The following is a 13,816-nucleotide window of genomic DNA, read 5'->3' as shown; positions in this document are numbered from 1 at the left end:
AGCTTGGAGAAGGCAGAAGCTGCTGTTTGAGAAGGAACCAGCCAGATCGCTCCTGAGCTGATGGGAAGGGTAAATTGGGGGTCGTTTTCTCTCCCCTCGGAGTTTGGCTATTTCCATCTGACAGAAAGATGGCAGGACTGCCTCCCCAAACATTAGGAGTGTTAATTACCTGCTCTGATGGAACCCCAGAAATTACAAAACAGTTTGGAAGGAAGAGAGGGAAAACTCTGGTCCTGATCCAATTGTATGTAAAGCACACCAGCTGTGGCTATGTGCCCATATCTTGCTCAAATAATTGTTAATAGTAACAACCAGGGTTTTTGTGTTGGTGGTGGGAATCAGGACTCCTACCAGTTACCTGATTTGGGCTAGCTATATGTGCGTAGCCCTGGCAATCGAATCAGGCCAGGAACCTTCCATGCTTCTCCCTCATGCACATGCTGCTTGCTAGATCAGAGCATTTGTTCACAGAAATAATATTGGGAAGAGGTTCTTTTTGCCCAGTGCTGCGAAGGCAAAGATCTCTAGATTTTAAATATTATCTTTTTTCCATACGAAAAGAAGGCACCGTTCTTTCTAAAATGAGTTTTGACTAGCCCTTTAGCATATTTATTCACTCTCGGCAGAAGCTGAAGTGGTCCACTGGGTCCAAAAGCTAACAGATCCATTTAATTTGCAATTACAGCTGTAAGACATGAGTGTGACTGAAAATTGGAAGCCTCCATAAAAGGATTAAAGAGAGACGGAGAGAAGTGGGTTTTGCAGTAGACTTCTGAATAAGCTTGCTGATTTCTTGAGGAGGATGCTAATTCAAGTGATAACGATAGCAATAATAACAAGAGAGGAGGCAGATGTGACTCACGCAGCCAAGTTTTATGTCCTCAGAAATGGGGTCAGCACATTGCGTCTTCCTCCCGTCACCCCATACTTGCAAGCGCTTAGCAGCAACTAACGCAATCAGTTTGCAATCTCCATCTTGGGACAGAGACTATGCACCCATTTCTGGTTAGTCTGGCTCCAATGTGCTTCCGCTGCTGATGTGTGACATCATGACATCATGTCATGACACATGACATCAGCAACAATCCATCTTTATCCTGTAGCTTCTTGAAAAATACTCCTATATGGTGCATTTGCCCTCAAACCATCTTCTATTGAATTCGAAAATGGAGGCCACACTTAAGCAGAGGTGTGTGCAGTGCAGATGTTCATTGCGCACGTGCAGATGATAGCTTCATAGAATTTGATGGAGTTTGATGGGGTTGCAGGCAAGAGAAACAAATCTGGTTGTTGGGCAGTGTTGCTCACGACTTTGTGGCATTTTTGGTTGCTCCTATAAAGGTATTGCCCATTTGGGGATTTTGCAATAAACCTCCACACTCACTCGCCCCCACCCTACCCAAATTCCTGCCCAAAGGGTTATAGCAATAATATAAAGAAGTGAATAAAAATGCATAATACTGAGTTGGGAGAGTTAACCAGCGAACACAGGGTTTTCCATACTGGAGTCTCCAGCTGTCTTTGGACTACAATTCCCATCATTCCTAGCTATCAGGACCAGTGGTCAGGGTTGATGAGAACTGCAGTCCAAAAATAACTGGTGACTCAAGTTTGGGAAACACTGAGCTAACAGAACAAGACAGAAAAGTAATTCACATCAGGTCGGTAGCTCAGTTGGTTAGTGTGTGGCGATGATAATGCCAAGGTTGCAGGTTTGATTCCCTGTATGGGACAGCTGCACATTTCTACATTGCAGGGGGCTGGACTAGGTGATCCTCAGGGTACCCTCCAACTCCAGAATGCTATGATTCTATGAAACCACAATCTATTTTTTAAGGGGGGAAAACCTTTCAGTATGTAAATGTGGCTACTCAAAAACAACCCTACTGGGCAGCAATCCCCAAGCAGAATAAACTGTTTTATATACATCCCATTTGGCACTTTAGTTAAGTGATAATTCCCTGGTACTTCCAAAGTAGCTTAATTTATTTTAAAAACAAAGGCTCTGTGATTGCTTTGTCCAAGTGATGTGAGAGCAGATGCCTGTTTATTACAGGGAAGTGCAGAAATTCGTTGTTGATGAGTAGTTGAAACACACAGTTTTGAGGAGCCATTGGGCAAACAACTAGCCTAAAGCAACAGCTTATTGAGCAGTCTCATTGGCATCAAAGGATAAGGGGTGGAAATCACTTTTTATCCGATGCCATCTTCCCGGGACAATAATTAGTACCAGCAACTCGCTTGAGCTGCAGGAAATAACCCAACAGTGCCAAAAGAAAAGAGCACATTGGAGGGAGGAAGTAAAAAAAGGGGAACAATATTGGTTGAGCAGCATTTTCCAATATTTTGCACATAATCACCATGTTGCACTCCCACAGTGGGATATAAAATCCAAAATAGAACAAGAATGGCAAACGATTGATGCTATTGACTGGCTGTGCTTTAGTTGGATGAGAGAACCATAAGTTTAGGTGGCTTTTTGTCTGATCCTTTGACGTACATTTCTGACATTTCAAAAAACCTCTTGCAAAATATTTGATGGCACAAAACGTAATGTGTTTGCTAAAATGGAATCTACCTGCATTTCATACCCGTTTTGAAACTGGAGGAAAACTAAGCGCTCTACATTTAGTCCACAGAATGAGATAGGTGTAATTTCAGATTTCAGTGTGCTTGCACTTATGCAGTGGCCAAAATTCTTAGGAAGGTACAAAGTATATCCAAATGTCTCTCCTGCTCTTTGATATATTCAAGATTGAATTGCAAAACAACAAAGCATAGCAAAACAAAAGCATGTATTTTCCAGAGCATTTGTAGCCGTTCTATTTCATTGTTATATCTCAAGTATATATAGAATGATTATATGATTCAAAGCAATAATGGCTTTCACTGCATTCCTGTAGCCACTAAACCGAGTGTAAGGCCCATTGAACTCAATGAAACTAACTTTTGAATAAACATGCAAAGGAATGTGCAGCAGGAAGAACCTGGTAGGTAGAAATACAGGTGCTCCTGATATTAAATCTGGTCTGCAACAGAGGTCAGAGAAACTGCTTCCCCCATACTCCCTTAATGATACCCTGAAAAATGGTTAGGTTGCCTTGTTGCTGTTGGCATTCATCTTTCTTGAGAGACAATGGAGTGTGTCTCCAGAGGTGAAGTCAAACGGCTGTGTTAGGAGCACCGAAGTGACTTCCCCAGGGCGCAAGCCTGGGCAGTGTGTACGGAGATCTTAGACTGTCCAGATGACAGCCCCAGCTTGGTCTTACTGAGTTGCTGCCGGAAGGAGGTATACAAGGCACCATCCAACCGTCTTAGGGACTCCACTCCAGCTTTGTGTAGGGTTCACTTCTTAGCCTTTTCTTCTCCTGAAGATATCCCAGCAGAGGTTTAGGATCAGAGTTCTTCTTCTCCTAGATGGGCTACCTTCCCAGGTTGACAAGCCCCTTCTCCCTCTACAGCACGTGCAGGAACTGCCTTCTTGACCATTGGACCCAACGTTGGTCTTGTCCACTCAATCCGCCAGAGCCTGTCTTCATGTGCAGGGCAAGTCCCTAACTCACTGAGGGTTGGAGACCCATTGGCTACCCTCACCTGGTTTAGCCGGCCAGTGGGAGCCATTCCAGGGTGTGGCTGCTGTCTCATGCAGACAGCTTCTAGGAGCCACAGTTGATAGTTGAATGCAAGGTTGGGGACCAAAGAGGCACAAACTAGAATCATAGAATAGAATCTTAGAATCCAGTCCAACCCCCTGCCAAGCAGGAAACACCATCAAAGCATTCCTGACATATGGCCGTCGAGCCTCTGCTTACACCATACACCTTCCAGGTGTATGGTGTGGGTACCACCCCTTCCCTAGCACCCCAAATAGCCCAGTTAGGTTGAAAACAGGGTGGCACACTTTCTCCCAGCACAAAACTACAATTGAATATACCCCATTGCTTTTACACACTGATTTGTCTCTGCTTTCCCCAATGAATCCTGGGGGTTGTAGTTTGGTCAAGGTGCTGAAAATTCCGTTTTGGGGGTCCCCACCTTCCCTTTCAAAAACTACCATTCCCAAGGAAAGGGAAGGGCCTTTAAGTCTACTTTTAAGTCTGATGCAGACATGACTTTTGAATACCTGTTTACTCTTATATACTTGTCACTTTTGGTTGTGATCAATGCATGCTATTAAGCCCGAGAGAGCCATTTTAAAATTGAATACAGATTCTAGGCAATCTGCAGCAAATTATAGAAAAGGAAAATTTTGCACATGGGTGAGAACTACAAAGATCAATATTCAGTTAGTGGACAATTCTATAAACGGTTGCCAAATGACTCTGAACTTCTCTGAGTTATCCCTCTTATAGTACATAATTTGTTCTTTGTTGGATGACTCTGTAAATTCCCAAATACAGGTGGAGATTAGGTTCCCCAGACATCCCTTTTATTGCACATTTACCATGATTTGTGCTCACAATGCTGTTGGGTCTGTCACATGTGATCACACTTCTAATACTGTTTGTATCCACAAGCATTTTGAGGTGGCCAGCCTGCTTCATTTCCAGTCAGTGGGTATCCTGCTGAAATCCCATAACTTTCCTCAGGGCCGTCTTAAGGTCATTGGGCGCCCTGGTGCAGGGATCCCTCGGGCGCCCCCCCACTCTTTAAAAAAAAAAGGAAAGCTCTTTTTTATAATAATTTTTTATTAATTTTCAAACAAAACTAAACAAACTACACAACTACACAAACATACAATACAACACTGTCCCTTCGTTTTCCCTCCACCCACTGGTCCACCTCTGCCACCAGTGAAACCCGTGCGCTTTGAGAATCAAAGGGGGTCCATTGTAAGTTGGGTTTGACCTCCCCCCTCCCTCCTCCCCCCTCTTCCCCCCCCTGCCACTGAAGGGACAGGAATGGAGGAGCTCTGAGGATTGGTTTCCCCCAGCTCTTTCATAAACATACTTAAACAAATATACACATAACAATAATAGGGGAGAATTTTAACTCCCCAATTCTTATTATCTTAACCTTATAATTGTGACTTCCTCGATAGTCTTCCTCCTGGTTTTCCCTAAACAAAATCTAAAAGCTTATGGCGGGTTTTCTATTTCAGTTTAAAATCCTTTTCTTATAATATTAACTCAACCCTCCTCCTTTTCCATGCTGCCCTCCCACAGGCCCCCTCCTGCCACAAGAGGAACCTGTAGGGCACAGCATTTCCAAGGTTCCATTATATCCCCTCCCCCCCCTCCGAGCACTCCCTGCCACTGAGTAGCTCAGAGTAAGGAGAGGAGAGTAGGCAGCTTTCTGCCTAGAACCTAACTTAACTTACAAAAATTTACATTAGCTTAAATACTTTCCTAAGCCGTTCTTATGCCTCCCTCCAGAAAACCCAGCTCTTACCTGGCGTGCCGGGCTGCGGGGGCGGGGAGAGCCTCACAGCGGCCCCCGCACCTCACAGCGGGGCCACGCTGTGCCGGAGGCCGCCCGCCTGTCCGATGCCGGGTTGAGTGGGGGAGGGGGCGCCGCTGCTCTGTGTAGCCTTCCTCCCTTCTCCCAGCGGGCCGGGATGCCTGGGCAGGCCGGGCCGCGCTGGGGCCTTCCCGGCCGTCTCCCGCGACTCCAGCACTTGCTGGGTCCACGGCCGTTTCCTTCCCGCCAACAGGGCCCTGCGTTTCATTGGTAGAGATGCTGCCATGTGGCGTCGCCTCTACCAATGAAATGCAGCACCGGGGTGAGGGATGACCCTGGCGCTGCAGAGCGGAACAGTGTCCTAGTGCCCCTGTTCCGCTCGCTTACCACCCTGCTCTTCCGTCGCGGCTGGTGGAGGGAAAAGGGAGGCCGCTGCGCAGCTCCCCCACTTGCTGGGGCGTCCCTCAGCACCCCCTGATTGCCCAGGTGCCCTGGCGCAACGTGCCACTAGAGTCAATGGGCGAGCCGGGCCTGATTTTCTTGCTTTTGTTGTGTTAAAGAGCCTCAGGGCAGCAACAACGTGGTTACATTGGAGGAGTGCAGGTGACTCCCCTGTGTGCATAAGTGAAATCGTGTAAAGCGGGGAGCACCCTTTAAACGCCTTCTCCACCACTCTCTCTTCAATCCATACCCAAAATGCCGTATATAAAAATATCCACAATTAACATTGAAGCTCTGGGGCTGGCAGGAGGCTGGAGGTTGCTGCTGCACTTCCCCGCAGATCAGCTGTTAGGCGGGGAGACTGAGCAGTGTAAACAAAGCTACACTGAGTCTCCAGGTTGCTTCAGGGCTCCCTCACTGATGTCCTCTTCGGACTCCAGGAAGACCGTCCTCGCAAGACAGGAGGACTCTCCAGGTCTCTCCTGCTATTTCCGGGTTTGAATTGAATTGAATTAATTATTTCCTGGCCACATGTGTATACAAGGTTATTGTGCATGAGTGGGTGGGATGCCTATATTGCAGAGAAAACTGAAGCAGAATAAATCCATCACTGATGCACTATGATTGTGTCAATAAAATGTTGCAGAATACACCTGCAATAAGACACCAGTTTGGAGGGACCCATCGTGATTTCCACAGCTGCAGTATAATGTAAAAAGGGGGCAGGTGGTGCTGTGGTCTAAACCATTGAGCCTCTTGGACTTGCTGATCAGAAGGTTGGCGGTTCGAATCCGCTCAACGGGGTGACTTCCCGTTGCTCTGCCTCAGCTCTTACCAACCTAGGAGTTCGAAAGCATGCCAGTGCGAGTAGATAAATAGGTACCACCGCAGCGGGAAGGTAAATGGCATTTTCATGTGCTCTGGTTTCCATCATGGTGTTCTGTTGCACCAGAAGCGGTTTAGTCCTGCTGGGCACATGACCCAGAAAGTTGTCTGTGGACCAACGCCGGCTCCCTTGGCCTGAAAGCGAGATGAGTGCCGCAACCCCATAGTCGCCTTTGACTGGACTTAACCATCCAGGGGTCTTTTACCTTTACCTTTACCTTTATATATATATGATGTACTTTGTGCCAAATGATCTGCCAATCTCAAATGTAATTTGGTTGACATCTGTCCAAATGGCAGAGACGCGCCACCATAGAAGGTGATTGATTCTATTCAAACAGAAGCCTCAATTGATTCTGGGAATGACATCTTGGCTAGGCAATTCAAAATGCACTGACTTTAGAATTGCCTGACTTGCATCAAGTCACCCATTGGTAGGGGGAATTGTATAAATCTATTGACCTTGACCTGGCATTGTATTGAAAGGGCAATAAGGATCAGTTTTCAAAAAGGAATGCTGTTGTGCCAATATTTGGAATGCATTTTATCATTACAGGTGTTTCTGCACAGCTTACCAGCACGAGGCTGAGGAGAAACACATCAGTTGGAACACCATTTTGGATGGCTCCTGAGGTGAGCTATAGTTTGCTTAGCGTGTGTACGCTTACTTCTATTAAATAGCTAGCTTTGAACTGGTTTAGGTTTTTTTAACTTCTAATTTCATTGTCTTGTTATTTGTGGTTTTGGTGTGTGTGTTTTTGACAATCAAGTAGGTCGTAAGTTATATTACCCTGTTTCCCCGAAAATAAGACATACCCATAAAATAAGCCGTAGCAGGATTTCTAAGCATTTGCGCAATATAAGCCATACCCCGAAAATAAGACATAGTGATAGGCGCAGTTCTGGAAGGCACCGAGGAAGAGGCGAGGCTGGACGCGTAATAAAAATAAGACATCCCCTGAAAATGAGCCATAGTGTGTCTTCTTGAGGAAAAATAAATATAAGACAGTGTCTTATTTTCGGGGAAACACAGTGAATACAAAAATAGAAAGCTAGGTTTAAGATTTCAGGGCTTTAAGATACATGTTATCTGAATTCTCAAACTCCCTTTATATGTAGGATACTAGCCATCCATCTTTAAGAATAAGCTGAGTAAAAAGATTGGGATTTAGCTGAGGTGACTGAAGTTATGTGCCAAAAACAGGGCAGCCAAGTTTGAACCCACATCTATGGTAAATGGCAGTTTCCCACTGAATCTGCTTTAAATCCAACCTGGTTCTATAGCAGATGGTTCTCGTCAGAGGAATTTGTTAAATGCTACTGTTTCTCTAATCTGGCACCGCTCCCTCCCACAGTGAACTCATATGGTGAGTGTCATGTATGTGTGTCAGTGTCATGCCAATAGAATTGGATTCCCCCCCCCAGTTCTTTAGGGGAGGAGGTCAGGAATTCAAATTAGGAGAAAGAAAACTGGACCAGAAGTACCTGGTCTAGAGGGTTCTGTTGTTCCAGTACATCTCTAGCCTTTGGAAGTCACATTGCCCTCCTCTGACTCTTAAGACTCAAAGCCCAAAGAGAGCCACATTTTTTACCTCCTCCATTAGAGTCAAGGGCTGCTAAAGTAGGCTTGTCCCCTTTGAATCAAGAGGTTCCCCTCATGCAAGGTAGAGCCAGCTACTGAAATGATGCCGCAACCCCTATTTAAAGGTCAATCTGAGGATGACTGCCACTGAAACAACATTTGAGCGTTGCTCTTGCGGAGCCATGCACGGAGCTGTCCAGGGTGCTACTGAAGCCTCGCCTCGCCTCCATCCTGCTGAGCCTGTCACTCAACACAGAACAAAGTGGACTGTTCTGTAAGAGGGTGGTGGTGAGAGATGCATCTGGTCCCTTTAAAACATTTAGGCCCAGAATAAATGCGACACCAGAGCCTATGCAATATTCAGCACAAGTAGCACCTCATTTAAAACACCACACAACCAACCTCTGACTGGTCAGTCATCCTACATTCTGCACACTTCTTCGAAATTTCCCGTGCACTTCTCGGCTCAAAAACATGTATTAAAATGAATATTTTGGGTGGCAATGCATGCAATAATGAGCACTTTCAATGCATGCAATAATGAGCACTTTAGGGGGAAATGCATAGAGAATTGATATTTTTGGGGAAAACATACAGAAATGAATATGAAATGTGTACTATTGTTAATGCAAAGGGTTGGGTTTTTTTTTGTAGTTTTGTTAAAAAAAAAAGTTCCTGCAAAATTGGGTGGAATCAATATGTCAAGAGTGAAACGGACAAGAGATGGACTTGATCCCCCTGTACTTGTTTGAAACAAGGACCTATTTACATATAACACCGGTCCTGAAAGACCTACATTGCGCTCCCAGTATGTTTCCGAGCACAATTCAGTGTTGGTGCTGACCTTTAAGGCCCTAAACCAGGGGTCAGCAAACTTTGTCAGCAGGGGGCCGGTCCACTGTCCCTCAGACCTTGTGTGGGGCTGGACTAAATATATTTTTGGGGGGGGGGGTAAACGAATTCCTATGCCCCACAAATAACCCAGAGATGCATTTTAAATAAAAGGACACATTCTACTTCTGTAAAAACACGCTGATTCCCGGACCATCCGTGGGCTGGATTTAGAAGGTGATTGGGCCGGATCTGGCCCCTGAGCCTTAGTTTGCCTACCCATGCCCTAAACGGCCTCAGCCCAGTAAAGCTGAAGGAGCGTCTCCACTCCCATCGTTCAGTCTGGACACTGAGATCCAGCTCCGAGGGCCTTCTGGTGGTCCCCTCACTGTAAGAAGTGAGGTTACAGGGAACCACCAGGCAGAGGGCCTTCTCGGTTGTGGCGCCCGCCCTGTGGAACAGCCTTCCATCAGATGTCAAGGAAATAAACAACTATCTGACTTTTAGAAGACATCTGAAGGCAGCCCTGTTTAGGGAAGTTTTTAATGTTGTATGTTTTATTGTGTTTTTAATATTCTGTTGGCAACCACCCAGAGTGGGTGGGGTATAAATAATCTAATAATAATAATAATAATAATAATAATAATTAATAATAATAATAATTTAGTTGTTAGCGCTCCACCAATGTGCACAGGGGTCAAGAATGCCACCCCTGTGTGAAACACTCATTGCCTGTACGCAAGAAATACTAAATGAGTGAGCAGCAAATATCCGAATGCATTTTAATACAACTTTTTATTTTTAGACTACATGGATTAAACAATAAGGCGGATCTTTCGGGATTTCAAAAATAACGTTCTTACTGAAAAACAATGTAATCTTCAATGGCATTCTAGAACGGTCCTGTTGAACAAGCCTTCCTAGCTGGAAGCTCCAGCGGCTGCTTTAAAGCAAAACTTCTTATCTAATCAAAACCTATTTCTTTTGATGGATCTATTTAAATGATAACTTGCAATACCCATCTTACGTTCAAAATGACACTGCAACTGTAATGTGCCGGGGCAGCTTTAATTAAAAGGCTTTAAATACCTTTCCGTGAAAAGCTAATGCCTAGCAAAAATGACAGGATTCTACGTACAGTAATTGAAAACAGCAAGCTCAGTTTTATAATTCATTGGAAATAAACATCACGCCCAATGCATACAAACACTCTAAAAAAAGGGCCTTGCTTGCCTTTTCCCTTTTCTCCCCTCCAGCATCTCCTATTTGCTGCTCAGTGGCCCACATCACAGGGCTCAGTCCCAGCTTAATAGCTTTAGGTTTCTTTACCTCCTATTTAGCTAACATTAGCTTCCCTGATCTGGACGGACGTTTTGTCCTCTGCCTGAGTACCATTTAAATAAGAGGGAGAGTTTATGTCGGCCAAATTCTAGGGGAAAGATGCACATTTAGACAAATAAAGTTACAAAATCCCTTTAGTTTTTTGATGCCTCAAAGGCATTTCGAAAGTCATTGTGCATGTGCAGATTGTTTGAATGGGGGAAAGGAAAAGCAGGATCTTAACAATGAGATGAATAGCTTCTCTGCAGTAAGGAAATACGTGTCCCATTTATAACATATAAGGCAAATTTAATGCTCATTAGGCACTGTCTCGCTGTAACTATAATTTTGCAGATTCACTCCTCTCCCAGTTTGCTGGTACTTTTGCAGAACCGAGTCATGTTTGGTTTGGGAAGGGGGTGCCATTGCTTGAGATAAACCGTTGCTTGTATAGCAGCCCCTGAGAGAAGGGGGAGATGACTCGCATACCCGCCAACATTTCTCCAATGAAAATAGGGAAATCCCATTCCATAATAATAATTTTACTATTTATACCCCCACACATCTTATTGGGTTGCTCCAGAACTCTGGGCAGCTTCCAACATACAGTATATGAAAACATAATAAAACATCAAACATAAAAAACTTCCCTATACAGGACTGCCTTCAGGCGGCTTTGGGGGTGGGGTGGATAACTCCATACCCTCCAATTTTTCTCCAATGAAAATAGGGACGTCCTAAGGAAAAGCAGGATAAAATCAGAAACCAGGACAGCTCTAAATAAGGGATGGTCCTGGAAAATGGGGACACTTGGAGGGTCTGAACTCATTCTTCTTTCTTCTTTGGCAATCTCTCCTAGCCGAGTAAGATTGTCTTCCATAAACACAGTTTTAACAATGAGTCCGTAAGTGACTGTGGAGGTCAATTCTGGATCCACACATCCTTCCACAGTGGGGACGTTGGTTCCTGGGCGGGAGTTGATCACAGTGTGGATTTGCCAAGCGTGCCTTCCTCTTAGCACGTTTCTCCCTTACGTCCTGAGTTCGAGTGTCTTTAAAGACCATGACACCTTTGGTAAAGGCTGTTCTCCAACTGGAGCACTCGCAGGCCAGTGTTTCCCAGTTGTCAGAGTTTATACTACATTTTTTAAGATTTGCCTCAAGAGAGTCTTTAAACCTCATTTGTTGACCACCAGCATTACACTTTCCATTTTTAAGTTTGGAATAGAGGAGTTGCTTTGGCAGACGATAATCAAGCATCCGAACAACATGACCAGTCCAACAAAGTGGAGGTTGAAGAATCATTGCTTCCACAATGGTGATCTTTGCTTCCTCCACTGCTTGTGAGCTTTCCAAGGGGCATTTTAATGTTAGGAAAAAAACATCTAGGCCAGGGCAAGGGGAGACCCTGGCCCTCCAGGTGTTGCTGAACTACAACTCCCATTAGTCCCAGAAAGCATGGTTAATGGCCAGGGCGGATGGGATCTCCATCAGCATCTGGAGGACCAAAGGTTCCCCACAACTGGTCTCGATGGACCTTCCAGTCAGATCCAGCAAAACCAACCTTATTCCCACTTCACCCTCCAGTTTAGTCCTCCAGTTTATTCTCTGCTGTTTTGCTTTCTGTAATAACTGGTAATGATGCAGCAACAGTTGTCATGAAAAAGATGGAACTTTGGGCTCGCCTATTCACCCCAAGGACTGCCTTCCTTCCTGGCCAATCTCTTGGAGGCTGTGTGGTGGGCTGAGCTAGATGGGAGTAATGGAAGTGACCTCTGTCTTTGAACATTGGAGTACATTCCATCCTCCATCCAGGCAAGCAAGAGGCATTGTTGTAGTCTGGTACCACTGAGCCATGGCTTGCCGATCAGAAGGTCGGCGGTTCAAATCCCTGTGACGGGGTGAGCTCCCATTCCTCGATCCCAGCTCCTGCCAACCTAGCAGTTTGAAAGCACGTCAAGTAGATAAATAGGTACCACTCCAGCGGGAAGGTAAACTGCGTTTCCGTGCACTGCTCTGGTTTCACCAGAAGCGGCTTAGTCATGCTGGCCACATGACCCAGAAAAACTGTCTGCGGACAAACACCGGCTCCCTCGGCCTGTAAAGCAAGATGAGTGCCACAACCCCAAAGTCGTTCGCAACTGGACTTAACTCTCAGGGGTCTTTTACCTTTACCTTATCATATTCCAGCCAGGAAGAATAACCTGTACCTCCTGCTGTGCTGGCTGCCCTTGGAAAAGGTGGTGGAGAGATTCCATAGAGCTTCAGTTCTTCTGAGTTCTACATGCTGCTCGTAATGGGTGGGACTGAATAGAATTGCACAAAGCCCCTTTCCCAGCCCCCTCCCACAATGTCCTTGTCCTTAGGGATGCTGCAGGGATCTGTCCCTACCTCCCCTATGTGAAATGGATGGTGGTTGGGGTAGAGGTGATGATTTTTAGCCACTTTTCCATCATACCGAATACTGGAACTGTTTCCCAGTTGTCTGTGTTTATACCACATTTTTTAAGATTTGCCTTGAGAGAGTCTTTGAACCTCTTTTATTGACCACCAGCATTACGCTTTCCATTTGAAAGTTCGGAATAGAGTAATTGCTTTGGAAGACAATCATCAGGCATCCGCACAACATGACCAGTCCAATGAAGTTGATGTTGAAGAATCATTGCTTCAACACTGGTGATCTTTGCTTCATCCAGTACACTGATATTAGTTCGCCTGTCTTCCCAAGTGCGAAGATGTTTAGGATGAACTCATAAACAGACACCGAGGCAGGGATTTGCCCTTGCCTTTCTAATCAAACATAACTTCTCTTCAAATGCTGTTTACTAAGTCACCGGGTGCTAATGAGGATTGTGATCCCCCAAAAGATTAAGAGCCATTCTTGACATGTGCTAAATAGAATCTAAACAAGCTAACCAAAGGAGGGAAGAATGCCACATATGTAGAAGGGTGCTGGCACCAGCAATGTGCGCAGCATTGGGGGTGGGAATCAATGGCTCAGTCCCTCTTCCCCCTTCTCCCTAGGAGTGTTCACGTGTTGCATTCAATGAGCATACAATCTGAGTAAGTAAACAATCGAGCTGTACCCTTGCACAGGTTGTACACTTCGGCTGGTAGCCCTGCTATGTCCCTATCTGGACAGCGATAGCATAACTACTGTTGTCTATGCTCTGGTAACCTCAAGGTTTGATTACTGCAGGCATCCCCAAACTTCGGCCCTCCAGATGTTCTGGACTACAATTCCCATCATCCCTGACCACTGGTCCTGTTAGCTAGGGATATATATATAGGAGGGCTAAAAATGAAAGGCAATTGATTTTGCTATGCCTAGCAAAATTGGTTGTGATTTCCTTCTGAG

General features: G+C 45.3%; 1 protein-coding gene across 1 annotated transcript in view; it reads left to right on the top strand.

Annotated features, from left to right (window-relative positions):
• The window catches only part of MYO3B (myosin IIIB), a 253,454-nt gene that overhangs the window by 44,692 nt on the left and 194,946 nt on the right, over window positions 1–13,816 (top strand). Inside the window, exon 7 of the mRNA XM_060281215.1 lies at window positions 7,283–7,359. Coding sequence (XP_060137198.1) covers window positions 7,283–7,359 — 77 coding nt within the window. The remainder of the gene's footprint in view (window positions 1–7,282; window positions 7,360–13,816) is intronic.

Source organism: Zootoca vivipara, chromosome 1, assembly GCF_963506605.1.
Source record: "Zootoca vivipara chromosome 1, rZooViv1.1, whole genome shotgun sequence".
NCBI lineage: Eukaryota > Metazoa > Chordata > Lepidosauria > Squamata > Lacertidae > Zootoca > Zootoca vivipara.
The sequence above is the reverse complement of the archived record's forward strand: the minus strand, read 5'-3'. Positions and strand labels throughout refer to the sequence as shown.